The 16,093-nt window shown below is 36.0% G+C and overlaps 1 protein-coding gene across 2 annotated transcripts; it reads right to left on the reverse strand.

The window, feature by feature from the left end:
- Window positions 1-9,901: 9,901 nt before the first annotated feature.
- Window positions 9,902-15,845, reverse strand: LOC149260979 (uncharacterized). Of its 2 annotated transcripts, none has more exons than XM_089421519.1 (7): window positions 15,416-15,845; window positions 15,187-15,265; window positions 14,839-15,098; window positions 14,097-14,380; window positions 12,186-13,923; window positions 11,781-11,890; window positions 9,902-10,396 (listed from the first exon to the last, which is right to left on the reverse strand). In XM_089421519.1, the coding sequence occupies exons 1-6, from the start codon at window positions 15,506-15,508 to the stop codon at window positions 11,786-11,788; spliced, it is 2,559 nt and encodes an 852-aa protein (XP_089277645.1). In that variant the 5' UTR covers window positions 15,509-15,845; the 3' UTR covers window positions 9,902-10,396; window positions 11,781-11,785. The 2 variants fall into 2 exon arrangements, with proteins under 2 accessions (XP_089277645.1, XP_089277641.1); XM_089421515.1 differs by having other exon boundaries at window positions 12,186-13,932; window positions 15,416-15,843.
- Between the last annotated feature and the right edge of the window lie 248 nt (window positions 15,846-16,093).

The following is a 16,093-nucleotide window of genomic DNA, read 5'->3' on the forward strand; positions in this document are numbered from 1 at the left end:
AAGAAAGAAATGGGCCCTCGTTTCTTGGGATAAAATCTGTAAACCCAAAAGTCATGGAGGCCTAGGCTTAGATGATCAGGAGATTCTAAGTAATTTTTTAGGAGCCAAACTCTGGTGGAGATGGGTTAAAGAACCAGGGGCGCAATGGGCTAAAACATGGAAAGAAAAATATGCAAGCTCCTGGCAAACGAGTGATCTCATCAGAATGTCAGGGAACATAAAAGGCTCTCACATCTGGAATAAAGCCTGGGATAACAGAAGCCTAGTACAAAACAACAGCTTCTGGGAAATCAAAGCAGGAGAACAAGCTCTCTTCTGGGAAGATAAATGGCAACAAGAACCAATGTTGTTGAGGGAGGACTTTATGAGCATCAAGCAAGAAACTGATTTCCAAGGACTAATAAAAGTCAGGGATTTCTGGAATCTTCCTCATGACACTGCGAAATGGAGAAGCTGGAGGAAAATAGAATGCAGAGGGGATGGCCCCATAAAAGCAAAAACAGAAGAACTCATGAAAATTTTAGAACAGAGGAAGATCTTGGTTACAGATGGGCAGGATCAGTTAAGATGGGGGAAAAACAAAGAAGGCACCTTTAATATCAAAGAAGCAAAAAGAATTACGTTTAACCTAGATCCCTGTGTTTTGGAAAAGTCCTCGCAAAAGCTTTGGAGCCACTAAGGATGGATGAAGATAAAATTGTTTATGTGGTTAGTTCATCACAAGAAAATATTAACGTGGGAAAACATTCAGAAGAGGGGGGTTATGGGGCCCTCTAGATGCCAATTATGTGAGGCTCAAGAGGAGACTATGGAGCATATTCTCAACAACTGTACCTATATCAACTGGTTGTGGGATTCTTTCAACGTCATTTTTCAACAAACAGACATAAACAAAGGTAGCATTATTAATACCCTAAACAAGTGGAGAAAAAACTATTCAGAGCATGAGATCCTTAATTTGGCCTGGACCTTGACACCAAGCTTCATTATCTGGAATGTTTGGAAGGAAAGGAATAAAATAATTTTCAAGGATGAAAAAACTACTCCCCTTTGCCTGATGGAATTAATCTTAAAGCAGATTAAGGAAACCATCTCCACCACTGTGCACAGTTATCCCTCGAATCCTCCCACTGCGCTTGAATTGAGAACTCTCAAGCAACTGGGAATGCATGAGATCATCCTCAAGGGTCTTAGCAAAAAAGAAAGAGTGTTGGAAAGGGAAAAGGAGTTCTGGCATCCTCCACCAAAAGGTTATCTGAAATGCAACATTGATGGGGCTTCAAAAAGCAACCCGGGGACTTCAGGTTATGGAGGTGTGTTAAGAGATGAAGAAGGAAAAATATTTTTTACTTTCCACTGCCTTCTAGGCAAAGCCACCAACAACATGGCTGAATTAATGGCGTTGGAACAATGTCTGGAGCTGCTTAAACTCAATCACAGCTCAAATCTTCTCATCGAAGCAAACTCGGAGATTTCTATAAATGATGTCAAGAAAATCAGCTATGGAACAACGCCTGAAAGGGTCTCAAAATAATGGATACTTATACAAGTGTATACAGAGAATCCAAAAAAATCTCCAGTGCCTTCGAATGGTTAGCTTCAATCATGTTCATAGGAAGGCCAATAGCCTTGCAGATCTACTGGCCAACAAAGGAGTGATTAATTCATATTGCAGAATCGAAATGAAATGGCAAGAAATACCTCCAAGTAGGCTAAAAGCTATCTGTGATGCTCAAGCCACAGAGGACAAGGAAATTGACGATTATTGGGCTCGAGGGGTAGGAAATGATTAAATGGAGTCAATGAGATGGATATCATTGTTCATCGGGGTGAGAGTAACGATCATCATATTTCCTTCATTAAGGGAGTGTTCCTCTTCCTTTCTGGATTCCAGGTTCAGGCAACGAGGAACAGCAGGCACGTGAGGAATCCCAGTTCTTCCAGCAGCTGGAATATTTCGTTTTTTGGGATTTGGAGAGCAAAACCGCTTCAAAGGCGGTTTTCAACTAATCGCACCGCTCTCAAACGGGAAACGGTTTTTGCGTTTTCGCAGCGAGCACAATCAACATCCTACACGTGGCAAGGCGGTGGTTTGGGAAACCGCCCTTCATCGCACACTATCATGGGGTCAGCTTGTTCGGTGCGATATAATTCTCCACCGTAGGATTTAGCAGAGTGGATCAACGGTCAAGTTTTTTCGTGCAGCTTGGAGGTTTGGTTCCGCTAAACTTCGGTCATCTTGTCAGAGCGATGTCAACCTCGGCCGTCGGTTTGATTGCGGAAATGAACGGCCTAGATCATTGGGCTCTTCCGAGGCTTGGGCGGCGGGAGTCTTCGTGGGCTTCCAGAAAGCCAAGAGGCTCTTATGGTTTATTTTTCTTGGGTTAAATGTTTTTCCTTCTAAAGCTAAGAGGCTTGCCCTGAGGAATTTTTTCTATTTTTTTCTGTCTCCTTGGCGTCGGGGAGATACTTGTATTTATTGTAAACTATTTTTCCAATTAATGCAATAGAAGGAACGACACTTGCTTCAGCAAAAAAAAAATGTTAAGTGTAATATATGTTAATATATATTAATGTATTAGGTTGGACAACTTTAATATAACATAATATAATACTATAATACAAAAAATTAATATTATAATATTGTATAATTTTTTTCCTTTTTTCAGGGAAAAACACTCAATAATATTATTTATATAAAATAATCTACATTCTAGAGGTTATTGTAGTCTAAAATGGATACACAAATGACATTAACTGTTCTTTTTTATATAAAAATTGATGTTATCTTGCATTATGATAATGTTTTGTAGTTCCTTGTTTTTTTATACATTGTTAATATCGTATCAATGGAGATAGTTGAATAATCAAAAAATGTAAATAGTGGATAGAATCCTTAAATGTCTCACGGTTGTGCATCTGAAATATATATTCTGATTTCTAAGTTGTTCACATACAACTTTCCTTTGGAATGAAAAAAACAAAATATTGTCCAACTAAGTTCTCATAGAAAAAAGGAAGTTGAAATGCTTGAGATTTCTTGATCTAATTATTACTGTAGGTTGAGAAGATGTTCTGTGATGTGGCCATCCTTTTGTTCGACGAGCTTTGCACTGCCCTCATCCATTTCCAGCCCACTCTTCAAGAGGTTGTCGACGCATTGATTCATGTCTCTGTAAATGTGATAACAAATGATATGAGTGAAGTGCATAAGATTTGTAATAAGTCTTTGATGTGAAGGCAGTAATGTTTAGTTCCTCAATAGAAATGTGCCATTCATCCAGTCTATAACAACATTGGAGTCTCCATAGGTATGAATGGTGAAGAGGTTCATGTCTTTTGCAACTCTTGGAAGGATGTTCAAAGCGAATAGTTCTGCATAATTGTTGGTGATTGTGACTATGTTTCCATGAAAAGAGAAGAAATGTGAATTGTTTATGAAGATTTGGTCATTGATTCCTCCTTTTGGCAAAGTTATGTTGAACGGCTCCATAAAAGAATGCCCAATTATTTTCATTTCCGATCATAGTTCAGTGTTGGAAGTGGTGGAGTTTTTCTGTGGGAGGGAGACATTGCTCCCTGAATACTCAAACTATGAAGAGAAACACAAGGAAAAGAATGTCCCTAGACTTTGAAGATAACATGAGTATGTCATATTGATGATGACGATGATTACAAATATGGATGCCGCATCACCGAGGAGCCGCCTGATACCTCTCCTGATGCTTAAGCAGGTTGGTTCTTTCTGGTTTTCATGGATTTCTGCCAGCTCGAGAAGGTTCACTCATCACTGTCCTAGATATGTTGACAAATGCATTAGCTCATACTGCCAGTTTTTCATACGAAAGGGGCATTCTGCCAGCCTTCAATTTCCAATTTTGGTCGCAGTCACAGTCACCTCTGTTTTCAGTTATGGGTTGTCGTGTAGCTGGTCATAGCTACCAAGTCTAGTTTTACTGTCTGGGTTGTCGTATAGCTCTAGTTTATTTCTCAATTCCAAGTTTTGGTTGTCATATAGTCCCGGTTTATCTAAGTACTATGATGGGGTTTTCTGTATTTTTGCCTCACTCATGAACAGGCTCTCTACAGTTCTTGAGGGTAATACTCTACTGGACTTCAACATACAAATATGCTTTGCTTGTAATCATGCCACAATTTTGGGCTAGCTCTACGAGGTCATGGCCTCGGTGTAACATATTTTTGTATTATTATAGAAGTAGCCTTATTCAAAAAAAAAAAAAAAAACCCATGATTATGTCATACTATATTAGACATAGTATTATTATAATGTTAAGCATAATATTACATTGTTTAAAAATAAAATATTATATAATATTTAACATCTTGTTGTATAATAATGTGTGATATTATATGATATTATATAATATTAAACATTATTAACCATAGAAAAAGAGGAAGTAAGACCTTTATAAGAGGTAAAATAAATTGGATTTAGAAAATTAATCCATCCAAGTCTCAAAATTAGATTAAAAACAAAATACTAAATTGATCAAATTTCAATAAATTAAAAGGGATAAAGGCATATGTAAGGTCCTAGCTCGAGTTTACATTATTTTGACATTAATATTTTACTTTTTCACTGAAATAAATGTATTTATTTTAGTGTAGATGTCCATTTCTAATCTTATTTGGTTGATTTCAGTTGATGGATTGAATTTATTGTAGATGTTAATTTCTAATCCTATTTGATTGATTGCACTTTATTCATTCATTTTAGCACAAATGTTGATTTCCAATCCTATTTGATTGATTGCACTTTATTCATTCATTTTAGCACAAATGTTGATTTCCAATCCTATTTGATTATTGATTGTTTGCACTAGATGCATTGATTTCAGTTTAGATGTTGATTTATAATCCTAATTGTTTGATTGCACTTGATTCCTTCATTTCGAGATAAATGTTAATTTTTAATCTCATGTAACTAGATGAATGACATGCATTGCTTTCAAAGAAATTAGATTAATAATGTGCATTGATTTCAGTGTATGCACAAAGTAATTATCAATGACATGCATTTATTTTTGTGTTACCGTATGCATCATCCTAAATCCCTATTAAATATAAACTAATGTCAAAGAGCCTATATCTATCTTAATCATTAATCTAGATCCATCTCAATATAAATGAATAACAAAGAGCAAGTCGACAAAGAAAGACACAAGAAACAACAACTAAGGATGCATTAATTTCAATGTAGATATTAATTTGTGATCTGATGTAAATAGATGGATGATATGAATTATTTTCAAAGGAATTAAATTAATAGTGTGCATTGATTTCAGTGTGTGCATAAACTTATAACTGATGCCAAGCATCTATTTATTTTGTCACAGTAATCATTAGCCTAGATCCATATTAAATAGAAATGAATAGCAAAGAGCTAAGATCCGTCTTAAATAAAAATGTAAAAAGAGCGAGTCAACAAAGAAAGGCATAAGAAATGGCAGATGTTGAGGAGTGTCAACAACAAAGAAATAAGTAAAGAGAAAATCAATAAAGACATTCACAACAAATGACAATTGAACAACAACAAGAACAGACGAAGGAAAAAATTGAATGATGAAAAACATATCAAAGACTATCAAAAAGCATATCAACAAAGAAGGTTACAACAAATGACAAGTCAATAGTGTCAAGAGTAGAGAATACAAGGAAATGCATAATGAAGAGGGAATCAACAAAAAAACATAAGAGGGAATGACAATTGAAGAGGATGAATAATAGAGGAACAAAAAGACATAATAAAGAGCATATCGACAAAGAAAATAATAATCAACCAACTCATACATAATAGAAGATGCAAAAGAAAATCATATGAAAAAAAATGTTTAAACCAGCCTAAACCCATCTTAACTCATGATCTAGGAAACGTTAAGAGGGATCGAATTTCTCAAGGTGCAAACCTCTTTTTGAGTGCAAAACTTAAGGAAAAGTTTGCACCTCGAGAGATTTAATCCCTCTCGGTGCTTGATAGATCTAGAGTTAAGACGGATCTAGGCTAGTTGTTAGTTTTGGTTTAGGTTTCAACCATGTGTTGTCATATCCTTCCTACCTCCATAATCTAGAAGTCTAGTCTTATTGATGATATACTCCAATGGGTAGAAAAATTTCATGCAACATAGTAGCTTGTTTGAATTAAGCTTTTATTTGTAAGTGGAAGAAATTAGCTCAACGTATTTTTAAAAACGTTCATTTCAATCATTTTTCCTTATAGGATGGGACTCTTGTGTGTACCTTCATTTGTAGATCTAAGCACAAGTTGGGAATATGGACCTTGAGGTGGTGCATATTAGGAAATTCCTAAAGTAGTAGGAAGTGGCTCTTTGTACTTTTAATCAAGTTCCCCTTAATTTAAGGAACTCGCCGACAAGCCTCACCACAAACCAATCCTTAGTTTAGAAATGCAACGAATGCTAATGAAGCCAAGAACATTATAATTTCATTCTTTACCTAGGATTGAGAATGATAAGTTGCTTAGAATTAACCTGACCATCTCTATGGAGAAATGTCTCAAGATTAAAATGTCGGTGAATTGGACCCTCCGCCATATGTTGATAAGCCTCTAGTTAATGGATGGGTTCTAAACCTAAATGGCCATGGCTCTCACCTAGATATGGGATTTGTCATTACTACTTAATTTTAATGTCTATATTTGTTGTGGCCAATTGGCATATAGATTCAGTTTCTTTTCTTTGTTCTTTTTCCCTAGGTCATGTGACTATTTTTATGTTGGTTATGTACAATGATTAGGGCTTTAATTGCCTTTTTTACTTGTGGGCATATACTAGGTGATTGGTTTTGGGAAATGGAAACTACTTTCTCAACCCACCTTTTTTCATATAAGATACATGTACATATCATTTTTTTGTAAAGTACAAAGAAAGAATTATAGCATAAAAAATAACATGATCAAGATGCCTTGAAAAAAAATAAACATTTTGAACATTTTCCATTACTACTCTCTGATAAACCACCAATGCAAGGGTTTTGTTTATCAATATTATCACCATGAATTTAGAACTATATTTTAAAGCAAGTCATGTTGAACATATCCTTGTTTTTCTTTGATTATACACAAATTAGATGACTATTAAAGCTTAGCTAAGTACCATTTGGAACTACATAATTTTTTAGAATTAACTTAAGGTGTTGATATGGCATCTTTAATTATCCTAAGAGAAGTGATATGAATATGGTGTTCTTGAAACATATTGATTTGTTTAACTTGTGCATTGCATCGACAAGAATATGCCACCAAAAGTATACCAAATAATCATTTCCACATCATAAGGTGAGGTGAGGAGGTAAGCATCAATAATTTGCAGGCAAAGCATCAACATTTTTACTAAGATGAGAATAGATAACCTTGTAGTGCAATGCAATTAATAGTAGGGAAATGAGATGAGGTAAGTTTCCCTTAGCATGTAAACAAGGTCAATCTAATGTGATGTGACGGAGTTATAAGTAAAATACAAATCTTATAAAATTTAGTCAATCCTTTTTTTAAGAAAAAATAGGAGATAGATTTAAACAAAGATTTAAAAAAATATTCAATATAATATGGATATAAACCATGTGTTATTATATAAATATAATAACATAAATCAATATTCATATTATAATAATTAAAAAAAGACAATTGAAGCTGCAGAGTGCAAACAACGATAAGAATACCATAAAGAAAAATAAATATAGTGATATCAGTGAAATAGACTTGAATCCGTATTCCAATTCCACATCCAAAGTCCACAAACCTTCTACTCATTATTGGATATAATATGAATATAACAATATGCTATTATATAATGATAATAACACAAAACGAGGTCAATGGGTTGGAAATTGTAATGATAATAACACAAAACGAGGTCAATGGTTGGAAATTGTAGCGTGTGCAAGGGTGTAGGGCATGTATAAATAAAATAAATATCAGTTTATAAAATAAAATAAAAATAAAAACTGCAAAGTGTAAATAGTGACGAGACATGAAGAAAACAAATAATAAAATAGTGAGAATAGTGAAATAGACCTGACTTCATACTCCAATTCCATATCCAATGTCCACAAACCATAACTCATTAATTGCAAAGTTGGCTCAAAATTCCTTGAACTTTATAATATAGTGAAATGAAAACTTGTTTAAAGAAATATATCATTGTGGGAGGCCATGACTGTAAATAGTGACGAGACATGAAGAAAACAAATAATAAAATAGTGAGAATAGTAAAATAGACCTGACTTCATACTCCAATTCCATATCCAATGTCCACAAACCTTTAACTCATTAATTGCAAAGTTGGGCTCAAAATTCCTTGAACTTTATAATATAGTGAAATGAAAACTTGTTTAAAGAAATATATCATTGTGGGAGGCCATGACTACCTTGGGATTGTGCAATGTGGTGGATTTATTTAATAAGTAGGGAGATGCCAAGTGGATGTTGAATTTGGTAAATCATAGTTAGTGACATCCAACATGTAGACAAAAGTACTAAAAGATTACCAATTTCTAATAAGTTATATCCTTGTAGTTTATTCACTAATAAGATCAATCTTATCTATGTTTGATCTTTTTACATATGATCAAATATTTAATTTTATGTATCTCTAAATTTATAATTGCAAGTTCTCCTAAAAATGGTATTCCTCGTGTCTAAAGAAATGTGGGAAATCCTAGAACTACAAGTAAATGCTCTAAGGCAAATTTGGATTGGAAACACGGAGATAACAGAATTAAAAAATTCCATAGTTTTCATTTCATTAGAAGAGGTCTAGAAGGCTTTCAAGGCCAGTTGCATGAATTCTTTGGATGGCAGTTGGCTGGACTCAATGGAAGACGAATTAGAAAGGTTAATAACAATACAATTGAACTGAACTCAATGGAAGACAAAGTAGAAAGGTTAATAACAATACAATTGAACAACTAATTGGAAGCAAACTTTTTAGCACCAATCACAATTGAAAACGCATAATATTAGACAGAATCTATATTTATATATATGTGTGTTGGGGGGAGGGGATGGGAAGCAGGGCTGATAATGTTTAAATAACCAACCCATCAATTTTCAAAACACTATATATATCTCATCCTCTATATATTATTGGGGGAATTTAGAGTTGCAAGCTCCTTTGAAGAGTTAAACAGAAGCGCATATGAACCAAAAATGATGCACACAGTTAGCCCAGAAATTATTTAATTGGTCCCTAGAAGATGGCATTCCAGATCATGGAGGAAATCTGCAAAACTCCTAAAATGGTTGTTCTCATTCGATTAGAAAGAAACAGGAAGACTTGGGAGATCCAGTTGCATGGGTTCTTTGGACTGCAGTCGCTCAAAATAATGGAAGACAAAGTAGAAAGGCTGATAAAAATACAATGGATGGTCTAGAATTGATCCAGGTAGCTGGAAGCAAAAGTCATTGATTTGAAAATTTGAAATCCTAGAAAGTTATATAGCTATAAAAGAATACACCATGTGCTAGTAAATGCCAAGCTCCATGATGCTCAATTGGCCATGGCAACAAACCCTTCAGGTAGTCACTCAGCTCACTTCACATAGAGAATATGATAAACGAAACATTTCATAGTCCCCCCTTATTCATCTCCAATCTTCTCCTAACAAAGTCGTCTGCTCAGGTGCCAAAATTTCTACCCTGGTTAAAATAGTTTATCCAATTTATAAGGTAGATTCTTAAATCAGCTTAGTTCTTCTTTTGTGGAGCATAGTTAACTATGTTTTCTAACCAAAGGCACTAAAGTATTTGTCTGTGTAAATCATGTAATCATTTTATTAGTGAATTCTCGCAAAAAAAATAGTGGTCTCGCTAGCCTTGGGTTTATTATAAATCACACATTACCTAAGACTCTATTTAACAATATTTAAAGGCAACAGATAAACACATTATTACTCTTATTTCCAATGAAAAAATATCAACACAACAATATTGTGGAAGCCAAATGCAGCTCCCAACCATATTAGAAAAATCAATTACAAGGCTACTTTGCTTCAGGAATCAAGATGCAAAAGTAGCCAATCCATTTTAATAGAAGCCAACAGCAACACCACACTCCACCATGATTCTAATGGTTTTCCACCTCAAAAGAATATCCACACCCACAACCATTTTACACATGATCAGGGGAATTTAACTTATCACACCTTCACAGTACTTGTGAAATCCTCATAGTTAACTGACATACACAAATTATACGTGACCAGTGGAATTTAACTTATCACCTTCACAGTACTTGTGAAATCCTCGTCGTTAACTGGCATATCCAGATTCTGAAAGTAACCCTGACTAAATAAAGCATGATTTAATGCACGTTCCTGGCCTTTATGAAAGCTTGACGAGTTTTCCACACAAGAAATCCTGTAAGAAGAAGTCATGTCAGTGTCAAAATGATAGCTCATATTTGAATTTAAATTAGATATTAGCGTGCACTAATGACCTAAGGTGAACAATAGGATTAGAAAAAACGCATTGGGAGTGCACAAGCATGTCACGAAGGGTAGTACTAAATATTATACAAGATATGTAGTAAAGCAAGCTATCCAAGAAATACAATGAAGAACAAGAAGACCAAATGGGTAAATGTGGCAAAAGTCTAGAGAAGGGTGTCAGTACAGCACCCCTAGAACAGTAACAATAGACAACGATGTGCCTAAGTACAGTGTCACCTAACAGCTCTCCCAGCATCCAAGGCCAGGGCAATAGCTAATCTGGATGGTTTATTCTACACTTAGGAAATGATGATAAATAGCGATGATAACCAGTGTAGAAAATAGCTGTATCTCATATAGTGCACCAATCAATATCAACAAGAAAAGAATGAAGTGTGATAAAAGAAATTCCCAAGCTAGGAAGTTACAATAAAAATCCTAGAATTTGAATGTACAAAAATACAAAGTTGTCTGGATAACAGTGTGACTTCTGAGAGGTCCTAAACTACAAAGAGATGGATAAGAACTACTCCTTTTCTATGAAAGGAAAATGCACGGAAGAAATCATGAAAAAGACTCATTCTTTATTTAAATCAATACTAGGATGAAGTAATTGTTTTAGATCCCACAATAACATTTGTTTTGCTTCAGCTTCAATTTTACAATCTTCTAATTACCCTTGTTGCTTCTAAGGTCTTTTTGGGTGCAACAAGTCACTATTGGAAGCTGTATAATGAGTTATATGTTGACTACTATACTATGGTCTTGGGGAGGCACAACAAAATCAAACTGATTTCATTCAAACACACAAGATTGGAAAATGACATCATGATAAAATAGTTTTTATGTTTCAGATATAATGATTGTATCTACTTCGTTTCAGCTTCAGTTTAGAATCTTCCTCCTATCCGTTTCGCTTGTAAATTCACTTTTGGTTTTATGGGCTTTTAATTTGAAGGTTTCCTTTAGATTCAGTCCAACCAATATTTCAATCACTCTGTTGGGTTCTATAAGCCACCACTGTTAGATGGGGAATTTTAGTAAGACCAACTTCAACTTCATAGTCATACAAAGAGGGATGGTGATACGTTCTTGATCAAATACGCTCATCCAGGCATTGCAAAGTGACAGAAATTAGAATGGGAATCCTAGGGGAGAAAACTTTAAGAGTGCAAAGTGACTTGCAGATTGTTACCATTTCTATGATTAAAATGCATTTTAATTGAAGTGTTTATGATTTGTCGCAAACAAGTATCAAAGGAAAATTGGCCAAAGAATGTAGAAAACGCATAGCACGGTTAAATGATCTTAACTGGATTCAGGAAGAAATATTTGTTGCATGTCTCTGGTATCCCACTCCATTTGATAAAGCCCTTTCCAATCTGACTTCAAATGGTGTGGTGTCCCAGCTAACCTTTTGATCCTGCACAAATAAGATAATTTTGTTAATGTCCACCACGTGACCACAAAGTTGGTCTTTATTAATATCCAACAAGTGACCATAAATTCAGTCAATGGACTCAAAGGTAGAGCCAATGAAAATACACAGTGGGAGTGAAAAGCAAGTCCAATCACTACTTGTAAAAAACAGAGAACTAACTAGTCAATGGAACACATTTAAAATTGAAAACTGTAAACAAAGAGCAACGAAAGAAGGCTGAAGAAAACTTCGATACTGGTTGCTATGTTGCATAAAAGGAAATACTGCTTAGCCATACCTCTCTGTATCTATTTTTTGGATTTGCTATCCCCCCTTTTCCATCTTCCCACTTGGAAGGGGATATAGTTTGTTTATCACTCCAGTGGGATGCAACTGCTCCCAAAATAGGTCTATCATCAAGATCTTTACTCGATGGTGATCTTCTAGGCGATAGCTGACTTCGAGTCATTTCTTGTATGTGCTCGATTGATAGGGCCCCCAAAATAGGCCTTTCATCATTACTTCTTGAGGGTGATCTTAAAGGTGATGACTGCTTTTCCATCACAGCTTCCGAATTTTGCATTCCTGGCACTGCCAAAACAGGTCTACAATCTGCACTTGGAGGTGAAAGTGATTCTGAAAGTGATGATGCATGAATTGTTGCAACTTGTTGGTTTGGAGATCGTGGAGAATTCCATTGTCTATTAATCGCTGACTCCATGATATTTTGTCTTGAAGACAATTCTCCACCTTTAGAGAGATTTTCTTTGCCATCTTTTTGAGACGAAAGCACTCTGTAGCCATTGTCAACAGGTTCTGTAGGTTTTAGCCAATGTGAAAGGCTAGCATCGACATAGACTACACCACTAGGCAGAGCCTCCCCAGGCATGGCATTTGAGTTGGTTCTGTTTTGTGAGGCAGGTATTTTAGGTTCTTTGAAAACTGGCTCAGCACTTTGGGGAATCAGATTTCTCCTTTGGCTGGATTCTTCCTTTACTTCTAAAATTTTGTCACTTTTCTTCTGTTCCACCACAGTTGCCAAATGGATATTTTCCTTGGTTGTAGAAACCGATGCTGGAATCGAACTACCATAAGGAAATTTGGGGACCCCTTCAACTCTTTGTTTCTTGCTGGGTGAAGATTTTGTGCGCATCTCAATTCTGAATTGGTTCTCTGGCATACCCATATATTCTGCCCACACTTTGTTATCTTCATAAAACTCCTTAGAATTTCCAAAAGCATCAGTCTTAGAATCCTTCTTTAATGCTTTCCATTGAGACAAGTTCTCAACAGGGTTTAAAACTGGACATACATATTGAGATCGAATTCTAGCATTATTATTCACTGCAGCATTTTCTAAGACGTTTGCACACTTGCTCCATGTGGGCTTCGCATCATCAACAAGCTTCATTGGCGAGGGCTGTGGAGAGTAGTTTGACTTCACAAGTGGAGGTGACTGATTGACCCCATTAATAGCTTCAAATTGCTTGGTTGTTTGATTACTGTCCATTGCTTCTAAATCAACTGATGCAAGGGAGTCTTCAGAATCTGATAAGGAATCGTACTCTTCATCACTACTCTCATAATTATGATATCTAGGTTGTCTTTGCACAGTCGGTAGACTAGTTTTGGATGCATTTGACATTACTCCTTCAGACTCCTCTTCATTTTCAAATATCCCAGATGAGCTTCCTGTCCTTGTTATTGAATTATCTCCACTGTCAGGACTAGCACTATGTCCAGAATGACAAACATCACTAATGGTAACCTCACTTCCTGTATAAGAGCAACTATAGGATTGAGAATTTTCAGAAACAACACTTTCTTCTTCCTCTTCCTCTTCCTCTTCCTCTTCCTCCTCTTCTTCTTCTTCTGTGTCGGAATTTAGGGATACAGATGCATCAGAGATAGAATCATAACTGTTCTCAGTGTGCCCAATATTTTCAGAGTCAAAAGATGAAGATGCGCTTTCTGTTGTTAAATCAAAAGTAACTCTTTTGCCAACGGGTTTAGTACAAGCACCATTCTGATCCTGTCTGTTTGTGCTGCAGAAAATCAGAAATAATGACTTCTAGTATCGTGAAAACAGCTGACCAGACATATTCTAGAAATGGTATATCAACTGGGAACCAAACTCAAAGCATAAACATCCTTTAAAAATGTAACAACATAGATTATAACTGCGTAGAAAAATAGATTTCTTGCATACCTTTGACATGGTTGGTTTGAATCTTCCATATTTTGCCAAGGTTTGGAAGGGACATCTTCCTTATCAGAAACCTTTATCTCAGTTAGAGTCGGCTTGGTTACCTCCTGAATTGAACTTTGGGAATCTGATACAATCGACTTCTCGCTGTACATGGAAATGGTTTTTTTACTAGAAACAACCCTATTGACCCCACAACCAACAGTCTGCAAACATTGTTCACTAACAGCAAGCATCTCGTTTCCAGAGATGGGAGTTAGTGTTCGACAGCTTCTGAGGCTCTTAACCTGTTGCAAATTAATACACAATACTTTCAGTTCTTATATGTAAAAACACTGCAATAAGTATTCTAGCAAGCCCTACTCCTTTGAACGTACCCTACCGATCATTCTCATTAACATAATTCGTTCCAAAGCAAAAGTATTTTAATAAGCCCCACCAGTATGGTATGAATTTCAAAGGGACGAGGCCAGAGTGCAATTCTCGCTCTTCCCAAAAAATGTATTCTAATAATCCCACCAATATGGCATGAATTTCAAAGGGACGAGGCCAAATGCAAGTCTTCCTCCAAAAGGAAATTATCTTAATAAACCCCACCAGTATGCCATAAATTTTAGGGGATGAGGCCAAGTGCATTCCTTATGGAAAAAATACTAGTTTACTAAACCTAGTTCCTGTGAAAAACATTCAGATTTCCTCAATATAACACTTAAAAAAACTATAGTCATATGATATCCATACATACCTCATTGCCAAACATTTTAACATCTTTTGCCTCCTCCTCAATCGTTCTGGCTAGATCCGCAAGCTCCAAAGCAAGCTCATCCACTTCCTCAAGAGGGTCCTTTTTCACAGAGGAAATTGATTTCTTCTGAGCATTTTCCACATTATCTGAATAATCATGAGGCTTCTGCACATCAGGAAACTCTGCAGGAGCGACCAGCTTTTGGGCCCACCTGGGATTTATTCCTATTCTCCTGTGCAAATTTTCTGGTTTCCGCTGATCTGTTTGGATAAGATACATAAGTACTTTGTTCAGTTGGGTGTCTTCCAAAAATGTCTGAAGCACTATAAGCAATATAATTTTCCTCACCTTCAAAGAGCTGTGAAGTAGGTGCTTGAGTCTCCACAACAGGCTTCTGCAAGCGACTGGCTAGAGGGCTATTCTTATCCTGGAAATCACAGAAAAGAAAATGCAAAGATACAGAAATTAAACCATACTAAAACCCCAGCAATATTATGAAAATACACGCCCCTCAGACAATAGGCGTCTCATATGGATAGAAAAGAAAAACGAAAAACACAAATTAAGGCTGACTTACCCTGCACCTTGAAGGACTCGCTGATGAATCATTTACATGCACATTTCTGCGCTTTCGGTCTCTAACCCGAAAACACATAGAGAAACACCCCATTGCTCCGGTCTTTTTATCACAGAACAAAGATATTACTCCACAACAATCTGATCAGCGAATCTCAAGGCTTCAAAAGAGCCTTAATGCATAATGCATCCCCTGAAGCCAAAATATCAGGAAGCCCAATCCTTCAGGCTTCAAAAACGTAGTGGACAATTAATGCACAGTAGCCCAGAAGAATAAATACCCAATCCCTGAATTCACAAATTGAGATCCAGGGATGAAGGATTGGGGTTCAGTTCAGACAAAACACCATATAATAACTTGGCGCATCAACATTGGATTCTTCTTGTATCGAGAAAGCAAATGGTTATAATTTTCAAATACACTCACAGAGATTGTGGGAAATGCGACCGTTGGAGAAAAAATGAGGACCTGTTATAGCTGTACCCCAATCTGGTTTTTTGATAAAGAGGGTCCCTCCAATGATTGTCAGTTATCACTTCAAGTAACAGTACGCGATCCGCTGCTCCAAAGAATATCGAATCGAATTGGATACTTACTGCGAGATTTGGTTGGTTCCTGCACTAGGTATCATTATATTTTAAATATGGATTGGAATGAAATAGCCGTTACATTTCTCTT

The sequence above is a fragment of the Pinus tabuliformis genome, chromosome 6 (genome assembly GCF_031772625.1).
Source record: "Pinus tabuliformis cultivar Carrire ecotype Pingquan chromosome 6, CPIR1, whole genome shotgun sequence".
Classification (NCBI taxonomy): Eukaryota; Viridiplantae; Streptophyta; class Pinopsida; order Pinales; family Pinaceae; genus Pinus; species Pinus tabuliformis.